A 14,559-nucleotide genomic window follows, 5' to 3' on the forward strand; every position below is an offset into this window, starting at 1 on the left:
TATTTGCTGCTGCCTTTTACTAAATCAAATTTGAGGCTTTTGTTTAATATCTTACACTGCACTGTAACTTTTACTCTCCAGTTTTATCTGTCTTATTCTATTTAAGCTTATTTTTATTTCCAATTTAACACCTTTTTAATTGTATTTAAATGTCTTTTTATATTGCCTTGTGTTGTGTTTTACATTGTCGTGAAGCCTTTTATGTTTTATATAAAGCAATGTGAATTGCCTCGTTGTTGAAATAAACTTGCCTTGCCTTTATATACAGTCAGATAGTTTAGCACAGTGGTTCCCAACCTAGGGGTCAGGCCCCTCCAAAGGGTCACAAGATAAATCTGCGGGGTTCTGAGATGATTAATGGGAGAGGAAAGAATAATAAACAAAGTTCTGATACACAAATCTGTTTTCAATTTTTTGAGTTTTTCTCTAATCTTTGATTGTTGGTGAAATATTGGATAATTTGAACATTTATTGAAATGAAACCATGTGAGACCATGTGAAATTTAAAGGGAAAAATCACTATTTGGTGGAGCTGTTAACACCTCAGACATCTGAAATGTGACCTCGACTACACACTGCTTTTTATAAGATGCCAAAAGCCAAAATAAAAAAGTGTTGTATTTTAAAAGCTTGTTATATTATCCTTTTTGTCAAATCTTCATCTGAAAAGTAACTAAAGCTGTCAAATAAATGTAAAGGAGTAGAAAGTACAATATTTCCCTCTGAAATGTATTGGAGTGGAAGTAAAGTAGCATGAAATGGAAGTACTCAAGCGAAGTACAAGTACTTCAAAATTGTACTCAATACTTGAGTAAATGTACTTAGTTACTTTCCACCACTGCAAGTATCTCCCTGTTCACTGATCTATAAATAGTCCTTTTCTCCTTGAAACAAACCTTAACATCAAAATTGACTGATTGTGGGACATACCCACCTCAGTACACAGACACACACACACACTTCGACGTGTACACTCATCCATGACAGAAAATAACAATGTCCAAATGTCAAAGGCAAGTTTTTATTTGACAGTAGCAACATTTTGTGTGAAAATGAATTGTTTCAAGTCAATAGAGACGTTGCAGATTTGTCATATAAGTGAATTAGATTCTAACCTGAGACCTGGATACAGTAAATATTATGAAGCATACACTACATAAAATTGATTCATCTCTTGTAGTCTAATAAATACAAACATGAGGAAGACTTCACAAACCAGACAACAGAAGACTAACAATGGAACAAAATGCAAAATTTAGAGTTATGCCCATACAGGAAAATGGCAAACATGGTAGTAATAGATGCATCCTTAAGGCTTTTTTTGGAGATTATATGCCTTAGTACAGAGTATATACTGTATATATAAGTAGTATATAATATAGGAGTATATGTATGGGGAAACCCCAGATTTTACATTTTGATGATGGCAGGCTTCGCTCTGAGTGGAATTCCCCTTTAAGACTTCCATTAGCATCTTGATGTTTAGCCTGATACAAATGGTCTAAGAGGTAGACTGCTGATCTAGGATTTCTCTGGCCTTTCCAGCTCTAATGAATAAGACGGTGAAGGGAACCTGGCAGGAGGTTCCAGATCAGCACAGAGAGATTGAAAACTGCAGGACTTGGTATGATAGCCCTTCCAGATATTACAGTGTTGTGGTCTTGTGTGTGTGCAAATAACTTTGATCCAAACGCCATCCACCACAGAAAAACCCCCATACATCACTACTGCTTGAGCAGATTAGCCTTTGACCTTAGGTATTTCTTTAAGATTATAGTGTGCTTTATTGTGATACATTAGATTTTTTTTAGATTAATCCAATGATCTAAATCAAAGAGGACTGTTGTGCCTGCAAAATCATTTTCTCATATCCTTTTATCAATAATACATTAGATAGTTAAAATAAGTGATTTGCCTACTTCAAAAATAAATAATAACTGATTCAGTTATAGAGGAATGTAAATATATTCAGTTTAAATTTAATAGCTAAAATACATATTTATTGTGCATCAATAATTACAAGCAATCACAAAATAAAGAAACATAGGTGCCAATTGCTCCCAATGATCCTGTTTGATCACAAGAATTATTCTATATTCTCTTAGCAGCTATTATAATGTGAATTCACTTCGAAGACATGGATTAACCCTGCTCAAATAGGAATAGGCTGTTTCCTTTAGCCCTACACTAACATGTCAAGACCAACCCATAAATGCAGTGTCCTCTGAATACACCTTGTATAAATTGCTCTTGCCAAAGGCTAATAAAATATACAGTATAGCATGTATTCATATAACAAATTTAAGTATAAAGAATGGAGGGTATCAATTAACAAGCACCAGGCTGAACTGAACGGTTGTAAGTAATTATATGTAAAGCTTAATGATAGACAATCATCTAAAGATGAGGTAAAAAAAAAACAAAACAAACAACTCAGTCCTAATGAATAATATAATCTCTAAACAACAACTGTCTCATTATATCTTAACATTGAATGTGTCCATAAAACTGTTTTATATTCATGATATTGCTTAGACAGACTCAAGTATTTGGTCATCAGCCATTTGAGAGGTCCCAGTCTTTTTATATGCTGCCACTCCAGACCTAACAGAATATGTGAGGATACCCCCAACAACCCTCCAGCACTACTGCAAGATAGAGATACATACCGGTGGGGGTTGTAAAATGGACATCGCTGTATCCCTATCACGTTTATTGATCTATCAACTGGGGCATATAAGACCATGGCCATTTCAAAAGGGAATAGTATACTGTGTTATAAGTCATGATCTTAACCACCGTAATATTCTAGATCTGGATTCAAATACAGAGTTGTTCATTCTGAAACAAATTCTACTTTCACCACGTTTCCATAGCCTGGTTTCCAGATCTCATGATTCACACGAGCCACTTAGTCCCGCTCTCCAACATGATTTACCTATTATCTTTACCTGACTCAAAGGATTGGACAGTGCTAAGCCAAAAATTGTCAAACTCAAAACAAATAAAACAAAACCACTGTCTTCCATTAAAATTTTTTCACTAATGACTAACTGGCTAATTGTTGCTCTTTGATTTATACATACCCTTATACCGATAATGAACAAATTTAGCTAGCTGTCAGAAAAATCACAATATTTGACTGTCAACATCATTTTTTCGTCGGCTTGTTTTTCGACAAGCATCTCAGACTGTAAGTTCTCCATGAAGCTAATTCATTGGGACTGGATCAAGGCTTCATTTCTTAGTTTGTGAAAGTCCTGCTGTGGTAGCACTGAATAGCAAACTAGCCACTTACATCATCAACATTCATTAAAAGCTGTGGACATTCCTCTCAGTGCCATTTTGACATTCACAAACATTTTTTTCTTTACTCTGATCTCCACCTTAAAACATTCTCACTCACTCAGTCACCCAGTTAACCACATTGCCTGATTGAGAGTAATAACCTATACCCCCAACTTGAACAACTCACCACCTGCACATACCAAGCCATATCATAATTATCATTTCACCAGTAACCAAGTTAAAGGCTGGAAATCTTTTTTTTTTTTTGTGCCAGCAGATTTTGGATTGAGGTACTAGATCTTAGTGATGAGGTTGCTGACAAGCCTCTGGAGGTCCTGGGTTCGGCGTTGGGTGGTCCTCAGCACCTCCTCATGGTTTGCTTTCTCACTGCTGTCATAATCTGTCACGACCTTGTTGGTAATGAGCGACAGACCCAAGACACGCAAGCCACAGTGACGAGCCACCACCACCTCTGGGACTGTGCTCATACCTAGACAGAAAGAAGAAATCTGTTTAAGGTGCAATGATATGACTTAGCCACATGAGGATATTTTGGGTACTGTATGTCCTGAGGCTTGAGCACATATTCAAATGACATTTAATTATATAAATATATGTATATGTGACATTCCTGTGATTTATTATTAGACTTCCATAAAGTTGGGAGACTTGTAAGAGATAGATTAAAAAAAGAACGGTCAAAAATGAAGCAGTAAAGGCCGAGATATCCTGACTTTTAGTCTATAGTATGGACCAAGCGCACAAAAGACTAGATCCTACATTTCCCACAATGCAACTTGACAGCGACCAGCCCATGCCCATGTCTTTCAAATTCTATGCTCCCAGTTAGCTTTCGCTTTCGCTTTCTGTTATAAATTAGCAATATCTATGTAAGCCAAACAGAGATAAACCCAATGACATCACCAGGGTTATCTCAGTTCTTCTCTTCAATTCCTTTTCTTTTTCAATTTCTCTGCACTGTCCACTGCATTGTTGCTATCAGTGACAATGTTGAGACTGACAGTTATAATTTATAATTCTATGTTATAACATTTCCATTTTAATTACAGACAGTGACTAAGTCAGTAACATGTTACTCTGTTGCTGTGGTTCAACATATGTAAAGGTCACTGGCGACAAAATCCGTACTCATTCATGGTCTATGGGAAGCAACTAATTCGCTGCAAAAAGCAGGCTTGGATACCTGGTGACAGGGACTAAGCTGGTGGTATGACGAGAGGGTGGGACAAATTCAAAAATTCAAACAGTGCTCACATCAAGACAGCCAATCAAGCTGCAGCACCAGCAACTTTCTGAACAGCTGTGTTTACTGGCTGTGTGACTAGTGGGGCAGTTTATACGAGATTATATGAACTGGTCGCGTATAGTGGAGCTGCACCGTAACTGTCATGCATGCAAAAATGGCCAGTAAGCTGTACACTTGCTGCTGTAGACACACTGTTCAGAGGCTTCCCAACACCATGTCAGTATCTCTTTAACAGAGCATGAGGGAGCTGTACTAACCCACAGCATCAGCCCCCAGCGTCTGCAGGACTTTACATTCTGCAATGGTCTCGTATGTTGGTCCAGCCAGCATGCAGTAAACCCCTTCCTGCAGGAAGCTACCGCAGTCCTGCTCCTCTGCTGTTTTCTTGGCCAGAGCCCTCAGATCACGCTCATATGCATCCGACATGCAAGGGAAACGCACTCCAAACCTGAAGAGACATTAAATGAATGAATGGGGCATAGCAAAAGACTAGAAAACACAGATATTGCCAGTTTACAAGTTTCACATTTGTAGTCTTGCCTTGGAAGCAAGACTGTTTCTCAGAAATGTTGACATTTTCACTGGACAGTAACAAGATTGAATTATTTTTGCATGTTTCAAATGAAAAATGAGGATGGATTGTATACAATCTAACATGTATAACTAAGTTAGTATAGTTAGTTTTTAGTTAGTATATACCAGGGGTGGACAGTAACAAAGTACATTTACTTGAGTACTTTATTTAAGTACATGTTTTCAGTACCTATAGCTTTGAAGTCAGCAGATGAATTTTCTTTTCCTCTCTAAAATGCGATAGGCCATACGCTGTGTTCGTCACAGAAGAAAAACCAATCACAGTAAACTACTCCTAGGCTGTCAGTCAAGTTGATGCCTACCGCAGATAAAGATGATGATTCCTCCCCAGAGCACCTATGGTCATATCTGAATTCCATGTTTCAGATTTTTGAAATGAAGAAAGATTGATGTAGTTTTTTTTGTCTTGCTTCCAGCACTGTTGCTGTTGGGCAGTTATAAAGCAAGAGGTGTGTAACTGGGATTTTATGGTAGGTTAATTGTTTTATTTATTTTTTATAATACTGTACTTTAAAATGACTCAGTAAGTGTTTTCAGAGTCATTAGGTTCTGTAAATGCTTTGTGGCAACAATACAGCAATGTGTTGATATTAAAAAGAAAATGTACTTTTGAATACTTAAGTATTTTTTAAAGCAAGTACTCCAGTACTTTAACTCAAGTAAAATTTTTGCTGAACAACTTTCACTTGTACTGGAGTAATATTTGACCCGGAGTATCTATACTTTGACTCAAGTAATGTAGTTGTGTACTTTGTCCACCACTGGTATATACTATATACTGTATCTTGGGTGCATGTATGTGTTTGTGGTGTACCTGTCATCATTGTGCCCACACAGCGGGTTCTGCCCTGCAAAGCCTGGCATGTTGATGTGATCCTTAATGAGCATGATGTCACCCACATCATAGCTGCCATTGAGTCCCCCCGCTGCATTTGTCACAATCAGAGTTTCCACGCCCAGCAGGTAGAAGACTCGCACTGGGTATGTCACCTGAAGCAACAAATATGGTATGTGTCAGAGAGTAATGCTGCCTGTCGTTCTTTTATTGCTTTGGTATAAATTTGATTATTATAATGACATTTACAAGACTGGGGTCACCTGGGAACAACAGAGGGAAACACATCACATGAGAAGCCAATCTTTTATAGGGGCCAGCTTCTTTATGTGTTGATGTTAATTGACTCTAGGATTTTTATTACTGTAGGTTGATGTTGAACTGTGCATGACTGAACCAGCTGTGCTTCTGCACTAACCTTTAGAGGGCAGCTGATGGCCTGTAAATGACTTGCTACATTTCACTGCAGTCATATTTGGAAATTGCTTTTTCTATTTCACTTTTCTCTACAGCTTGAATTGCCTGTGAAAGTGTTTTGCTAGTTAGAGCAAAAATGATTTCAAGAACCCTGGTTTCTTGATAAGGTCAGTGCTGTCATTTTGGAACATTTGCCTGTTTGATATAAGTTTTGCATAATATTTGGTGAACGGTGTAAAAAGTGGCCTTGTTGAGTATGGAAATGTAAGCCTAGTAAGCTAGGTAATAGCAGAACTGTCAGTAGTTAAATTGTAGCAGGAAGCTGTTAATGACAAATTGACAGTATTAAATGATTTGCCAAAAGGCTCTTAGGTGGAAATACATACTTTTCTGTGCTAAGCTAGTTTTCTGTGGTTAGAGTTTATTTATGTCACTTGACAAGGAGGAAGGAACAGAAACAACCATTCATTAGTAACATTAATACAATTATTAATATGAATTAATAATACAGGGGCACCACCTGGAAATTGGGACCAATAACCAGACAGTGAGGTAGTCTCATAAGACTTCACCGAGAATGCTAATATCTGAGGGATATAACATTCACAGGTGTACAAAGTCTAACACAACTTCCCAGAAAAGCTTAATGGCATATTTGTAATAAACATTGTCTGGTGACAATTTATCTCTGTTAGCTTAGTCAAATCTTCTTGAGTTCAGCTCAGTTTCATGTATGTAGATGATTCAGCTTGAAGCATACAGTATGTTTCCTGTCTAAAGTGCTAACAGGACCCAGCCTTCTATTTCTGTAAGGATGAAACTGCATTTTATGGTTTTGTTGTAGCCGTTAATAACTGGTAATAAAATGGAACCAGGAAACAATGTCTATGACAGGCCAAAGGCCAGTCCCAAGTTACACTAGGACACAATTTTTACTGTCATCAGTAAAAACTGCACCTACAGAAACTGTAAATTTTTTTCTTGATGTGATTGACAAAGTCAGAGTTTAAACAGCCAGCTTTAGCTCAGTTACACTGTACGCTTGCAGAGGCAAGTTGGTTTGTGACAGAAATTGAGACAAAAAGCTGCTCACAAGGCAATTTAGAGTAGTGACAAATGGATGTGTCTGCATCTCTGCACCATCCACTGTTGATAATTCAAATTTAATTTGATCTAATGTAATTCCAGCTCAATGAATAGGAAGGTAAACAAGTCTAATAGACAAACAATATAATGCCAAGACTCAATGCAGTATAGTTTTTTTCTTAATACATTATTACAAAACCAGTTAACTGTTGATGTTGTTTACAGCTCACCTATAGCAATAACTGTCTGATAGCCCGACTAATGAAAAAGTACCACAAGCGGTAATACATATAGTTTACATGGTGTAGCTTACCGTGTTTATGTTATAGCCCTCATAGAAGTGGAATCGTCCCTGCATGCAAACACACTCACGACCCTGCAGCTTTCCGAACACCAGCTGACCAATATGGCCTGGCACTGTACAGTGTAAAAACACTCACAGTAAGTTTTCATAAAGTTTCAACATTGTGTTTTGATTAAATGCAATTGACAGAAACAACCTACCAGTGCTAGTCGGGAAACGTGGGATGTCCTTATAAGGGAACGCAGTTTTGTCATCCAGCAGATCAGCCAGCCCACCCAGGCCTGAACCACAAATGATGGCCACTTTAGGACGCTGCGCTGTGTGGGCCAGCAGCCAGTCTGCTGTCTCCTTGTACTCTTCATAAGTGTAGCTGAAAGTAATGGAAAATATATTGATTAATGCCATATATTAGAAATCTGTAGCTTAGATAGTGATAAATTAGATGCATGATTTGATGATAATTATCATCATAACTCTCATAATTCTTATCACCAAGGAATAAACATCATAATTACTAATCACCATTTTCATTTGTAGAATTAAGAGTTATGACTGTCTGAGGAGAGCGAGCATGAGTATAAACGAATTCCCAACTAATGTGAATGAAACATACAACACTGTCTCTTTGAGCAATAGATGTAAGGTAGAGAAAATGAATGAAATGTGGAGGGGAAAATATTAATTACATAGCATTTAGCATGTGAGCTAAACATAGCAGTTAGCATTTAGCTCAAAGCGGTGCAAGCAGGTATAATTTTTACAATGTTCCCCATCTTAGTTTAGTGTGTCAGCATGCTAACACTTGCTAATTAGCCCTAAATACAAAGTACAGCTGAGGCTTATTATGGGAACATCAGTAGTTTTGCAGATATTTGGTCATTAACCGAAGTGTTTGACAGATTGAAATTTTGATGTGATAATGGTGCTAAATAAAAAGGGTTCACAAAATTGATTACAGTTCTTTCAGAGGGGGACAAGAATGTGTGTACCAAATTTAATGGAAAAGTGGTGGACTGACAGATCAACAGACCCAGTTGCAGACAGCATGGCTAAAAACCATGACGTACACAAAACAGTATATTACATTCAGAAAACCAGAGGCCTGTACTACAAAGCAAGTTCAACGGGATATCTTTTTGTTACCTGGCTTCACTGAACCTAACATTGGCTGTCCAAATAACCTACTACGAAGCTGGTTATCAACTAGCTCAGTCAACCCAGGGTTTTCCTATCCAGCTACGAGCGTGAGAAGAGACGGGGTTGTTAATTATGAGCGACATCATCAGAACCATGAGTGAAGTACGTCATATGAAATGAGATGAAACATTGATACCAAATACCTACAGAAAACTTCTGTTTAAGAGACAGAAAAGAGTCATATTCAACCGAGTGAAATGTAAACGAGCCTGTAATCATACAACAGACAAGACGTAGAAACACTAGCAATAATTTCCTCTTATTAAAAGTAGGCTATGGCTTAAAATACATGTAGGAGTTATTATATATGACTTAAGTACAGAGAGAGTCTTTTTTGCTATTTAGTTGGATGATGAAGAAACCATTCTGAATATATTACATATAAAAGAAACTTAAAAGTAATGTCAGACTGTTTCTGCTACCGAAGCAAAGAGTGGAAAAGTAATGATGAGTCTATCTGACCCAAATGTTGCATTTATAATCATGGGAGCCAATTAACAGTGTGGATTATTTTTCTGATAAAAGACAATATTTCGTTTTCATTTCCAGTTATCATCACACAGTTGTCTAATGTTATTCTGAGCTGCAGTGATGAGTTCAGAGTGTAAAATCATCCACACTGTCAGCTGTTGCTTATTCTTGATCTTCTTCCTGATCTTGTAGGAATGATGACTATTTTTTTCCAGTGATCTGATTGGTCAGTGGTCGGAGTGTTGGCAGGTTGTGATTGGATCCTCTGAACTTAATCTGCTCCGGAGCAGGTTAGCTGTTCAGCATAAGTTACCATGGTGATGAACCACGGTAAGAAGTGAACCAGCGTCGTAGGACTGAAAACCCAGAGTTAAACATGAAGTTACCTCGCTAACCCTAAATCCTGCGTTGTAGTACAGGCCTCTGGAGAAGACTTTACTGAAAACAGAATATGTAAATCGTCAGTAAACATAGAGTTGTCCACATCTAAATGAGTTTTGCAGAGGAACAGGTTAAACTGACCTTTTGGCAACAAGAAAAACAGTGCAGACAAGAAAAGTCAGTTTGGTTCAACTTCGGTTTCCACATTGTTTCATGTTTGGATAAAGGGACAGTTTAATACAACCTATACTGGAATATTTGACTGTTGACACTGCTGATGATGACAAATTAACTTTCTGAACATCATGCCAAACTATTGCTCAATGTCATGTCAATATTAAAAGTAAAAGCACATGGAAAGGAACCTTGTGTAAAAATATGAATAAATAATACATTGTACAACACACTTATGAGTTTTTCCTTTGTCAAAATGTACCAGTCAAATTATTATTCAGGGATGTTGATCTGATGGGGAATGCCTAGAGGTACTACATTATACAAAGTCTAGTTATAAATGTGGTTGTAAAGCTATAATCTTGTTAATGTTTCCTCTATGCCTCAAGCTTTGTTATCAAAACACAGTGACACTTCAGGAAGCAGCCTTTGCCAGACCAATCTGCAGCCTGATGATTTTGAGCCCATTTTCGAGCTGCCATCTAAGACGACTGCTAGATCAGACTAGCCTTGGGTGTTCAATCTTCCTACTTTTTTTCCTCTAACTCAAAAAAGAGTTGGTCATACAGCATTTCATTAACAGGAGGTATGTTGGTACTTGGAACAGGCTGAACTCCAAGTGATGAACTTTGAGGACAATTTTTTTTTGCGAAAGTTTGAATAATGCTCTTACCAAATATCTCAGTAGTTTATAATGACTGTGAAGAATAATTAATCAATATAAAAAGAAAGGATGATCTGTTTCTGTTTTCTCTGTAAACTTTGGAAGATGTATCCTAATACCATCAAAGTAATCCATTCATTCTACAGTACACACAATTGTGACACAATTGTATGGATGTCATAAGCAGCCTGTCAGATGCAGAAGTTGCCTTTCACATAATACTTCAGGTGGTAATGGCAGCGTTAGACACAGTTACACACACCTTAAAATAGACATACAGATTACTGCTGTAACTTCTAGTGTTTGTGTCTGTGAATGACTGTAACTGAGGTCACTCAACCTGACAACTGAACAACATGTTTTTTTTAAATCAATGATTCATCAACCCAAGAAAACAAAACAAGGAGATATCAGCAGTCATGTGCATTATACAGCCCGATTATACAGCCCAATTAAAAAAAAATTTCGGCAGAAAACTGATAACATCTCACATCGATTATCCTGCTCTAATGTTTTAATTGCTCAACATTAGCCAAATAGACTGAGCAAACTGACAGCTAACTACTAGAAAAACTGGTTAAACACTGAACATTTTGACAAGGACCAAACCTGCAACATAAACTAAATAAGCCCAAACTTGTACTTAGCCACAGTACATTATAAGGCTTGACTGTTATTGATATGATATGTCCCCTAAAGATCAAAAGTGGACCAAAACCATACCCTAACTTCAATTAAACATACTGACATATAACAGTTCACGTTTCTTATCTTCTTAGCTTAAATTTCACAAAAAGTAAAGAAGTTTTTTCCTAATTTTGTTTGAGGATATAAAGCCATTTAACTCAATGGGATAAACATGGGTGGAACTTTTTATCATTAAATGCTTTTCGTATTCATATATATTTATTTAATTATTTTAGTGTATATTTTTACTTTTAGAAGTAATGCTTATGTATTCATTATTGATTGTTTTTCTTTCCATTTTACAGTTATTTCTCTTGAAAAAGGACTTATAGGCCTAAACCCTGCATCACAGAATGTTTTAATGATCAAAAAGGTCATCCATGTCTTTGAAAACACACCATGTACTGTATTATGTAACAGTAAATGAACAGGTTTAACCAGCAGCCAGCTGAGCGCGGAGCTGTCCGTGGTGCTGCCGGTCCGGTATTTTGAAGGCACCAGCCTGGGGCGGGAGGGGCGGAGGGGTAGGCGTCTCACAGTTTCGGTAGACATACTACAGCAGGTCCCCTTAAACACAAGCGAGCCTAATCATCCCGGGTTGCTGCTAAGCTCCGAGGATATCTGTGGAGCAGAAACACGACGTGTTGGCCTGTTTAGTGAGCCGGTGTTCCGGCTGTCTGTTCCTCCCTCAAATAATGTCCCCCACTTGTTAGAATAGTGTTATGGTGTAGCAGATATAACCGGTTGGGGTTAAGGTAAGTTTGGGGTCAGGTGAAGCACCTCTGAAGACGACTGGTTAGAATTTGGGATAAATTTGGGTCGAACACATATCGACGGGAGAACAGACTTCGACATGATTCCCGGGCAAACCCGTTATAAGAGGAATTCCACTTCATTATGTTAGGAGAGAGCAGCCTTTATAAAATATGTAGAGACTAACACCTGTAACATGCACGATTACGTCAGAGTGAGAGGTGGCCTATCATCGTAGGAGGGAACCCCACATCTACTGATCCTCAAAATAAAGTTGCCTTAATTAATTGCTTCTAAAAACGATTCTCAAATAGCACAACACACGAGATTAACTGATTATACAGGCGTAATGCTTTGAAAATCACTTGATATTCCGTTAATATGATTAGGCTACAGGGTAGCCTTGACAACCGCGGGGCTCATGTCCCTCCGCTCCACCAACATCCAGCCTCATCGGTCTTACCTGCACCGACTGGAGGAGGAGGACGCCGCTTCCATGTCCGATGATGAGCTGGATCGGTCAGCCGATAAGACGCTGTTTGTGTCGTTTATGATAGATGCCTCTCCGTGCTGAGTTTACGGTAGTTGAGCGGCTTGATGGAGAAAATGCTGCGGCGGGCGGTGTGGCGGAGGTCATTCTGCGCGATGACGTCATGGCGTATAGCCCATAGGGGGCGGGACCTACGCGGACTGCCGGTCCCTTTGAAGAAGACAAATCCGATTTTCTACCAGGCTGGGCAGCTCACTGATCCGTTCACTGACAGAGACGGGGCTGGGAACAGAGGGAGAAACAATGAGAGGGCAACAGAGGGAAAGAGAAACAGAAAGATGGGAGACATAATAAGATGAGCAACAACTGCAGCTTTTGATGAACAGTAAAAAGAAAAAAGAAAAGACCAAATGACATAGCCTAAGTCACGGAGTTTGACTGAACACCACAAAATCCTGGGAATATATGCCTTAAGCATATTGTACAAATAGTTTCTCTCCCTCCCTCCCTCCCTCCCTCCCTCTCTCTCTCTCTCTCTCTCTCTCTCTCTCTCTCACTCACTCACACACACACACACACAGGCTGCACAACAATTAGAAGTGCTGACTGAACAAATAGTAGTACCGAAAGCTATAAGCTGATTGGAAGACTTGAGAAAACATAAACCAATATGGTAGCCCATAATGACACATGACACTATCATAAACAACACTTGAGGTGCAGTAAAACAATAACTTCACTTATCTAACTAATTAACATTTTTATCATTTAAATGTCCGTGAAGTGAATTAATTAGCCTATCCAAGGTCGGAGGGACCTTCATGTGTGGAAATACAATTTACAGAAAGTAGAACTGAACGGTAATCTGAATGAATTTAACTTGAAAAATCCAAATACTTAATTCCAAGAATTTAACAATTACAATTTTCTTATTTTGTGGTGGTGGTGGTTCATGACTTATTTCTAAAATACAAACAGTATTTCTAAAAGTTTGACTATGGCCCAGAGTATACTGGCATATCAGAGCAGGCTCACTTTGTAGAAGCAGTTGATTAAACAGGAATATAAAACAAAACAATTATTTCTGCTCTGAGCATTTAATTTTCTCTGTTTAGATTTGGTGGTGATAACTATTTGGAGTCTGGGTTACATATAACTATTTTTAGTCCCTATATTGTACCAGTGGTATCCCAGGGGACCTTATGGAAGTTTCATCGGCCCAGCAGCAACACCCAGATTATGTGGAGGGAAAGTTTCTCTGTGCTCACATTCATTCTGAGTTTAAGATGAGCATGGTTTGTGACATCACAACTAGTTAGTACAGTATTCAACTTTTACAAATGTGGTGTGGATACTTGAAGCCTCCAGTGCACAAACACTGTGAACTGACTTTTCAGTGCAGTAGGAGACAACTTTAATCCAGCAGTTAAACTTTCAAAATGAACAATATTTGCATATTCATAGATTTTTCCATGCAAATCTCAGATAGGGGGCCTCTGTGAAAATATACTTATCAGTGGTGATCAGGGGTCAAATATCAATAATTGGGGGGGATGAAAAAGATTAGTAACCCCTGTGCAAAATCACTCCAAATATGTATGTCATGAACACAATCAGTCAAGGGGGATAAATAAGTGGACCTGTAAAGTTGCAGATTAAATTAGAAATTCCTTTCCTGTCATCATGCTCACTGGGCTTTCAAATCCCCTTTGTAGCACCACTTGCCCTTATAGTGACCCTCTTCAGCACACGCACACACAAAACTAACACTGACTGAACACAGTATGTGCGTATCTGTAGAGTGAGAGCGAGTTGGGTGGGAAATGTGCATTTGATAGGTATATGGGAAATTTTTGTGTCAAGTAATATTCAAGGGCTTTTCTAACAATCAATGCGTCAATCATGAAACACTGCTTTGTTTTTATTATTTGTATTGTGGGCTAATATTGAG

At 38.2% G+C, this 14,559-nt stretch overlaps 1 protein-coding gene across 1 annotated transcript; it reads right to left on the reverse strand.

The window, feature by feature from the left end:
- Positions 1-1,007: 1,007 nt before the first annotated feature.
- On the reverse strand, positions 1,008-12,757 carry pnp6 (purine nucleoside phosphorylase 6). The gene is made up of 6 exons (XM_044357627.1): positions 12,582-12,757; positions 7,992-8,161; positions 7,801-7,904; positions 5,964-6,139; positions 4,813-5,003; positions 1,008-3,778 (listed from the first exon to the last, which is right to left on the reverse strand). The coding sequence occupies exons 1-6, from the start codon at positions 12,614-12,616 to the stop codon at positions 3,582-3,584; spliced, it is 873 nt and encodes a 290-aa protein (XP_044213562.1). The 5' UTR covers positions 12,617-12,757; the 3' UTR covers positions 1,008-3,581.
- Positions 12,758-14,559: the final 1,802 nt, after the last annotated feature.

This window comes from Thunnus albacares, chromosome 7, assembly GCF_914725855.1.
Source record: "Thunnus albacares chromosome 7, fThuAlb1.1, whole genome shotgun sequence".
Taxonomy (NCBI): domain Eukaryota; kingdom Metazoa; phylum Chordata; class Actinopteri; order Scombriformes; family Scombridae; genus Thunnus; species Thunnus albacares.

Bases quoted from the DNA above. Each gene is read 5' to 3' on its own strand.
- pnp6 (XM_044357627.1), bottom strand. From the start codon at position 12,616: ATGGAAGCGGCGTCCTCCTCCTCCAGTCGGTGCAG. The intron at 7,905-7,991 runs GTAGGTTGTTTC...TACACTGTACAG, and splicing joins ACGTTTCCCGACTAGCACTG to TGCCAGGCCATATTGGTCAG. The intron at 5,004-5,963 runs GTACACCACAAA...ATGTCTCTTCAG, and splicing joins TGTGGGCACAATGATGACAG to GTTTGGAGTGCGTTTCCCTT.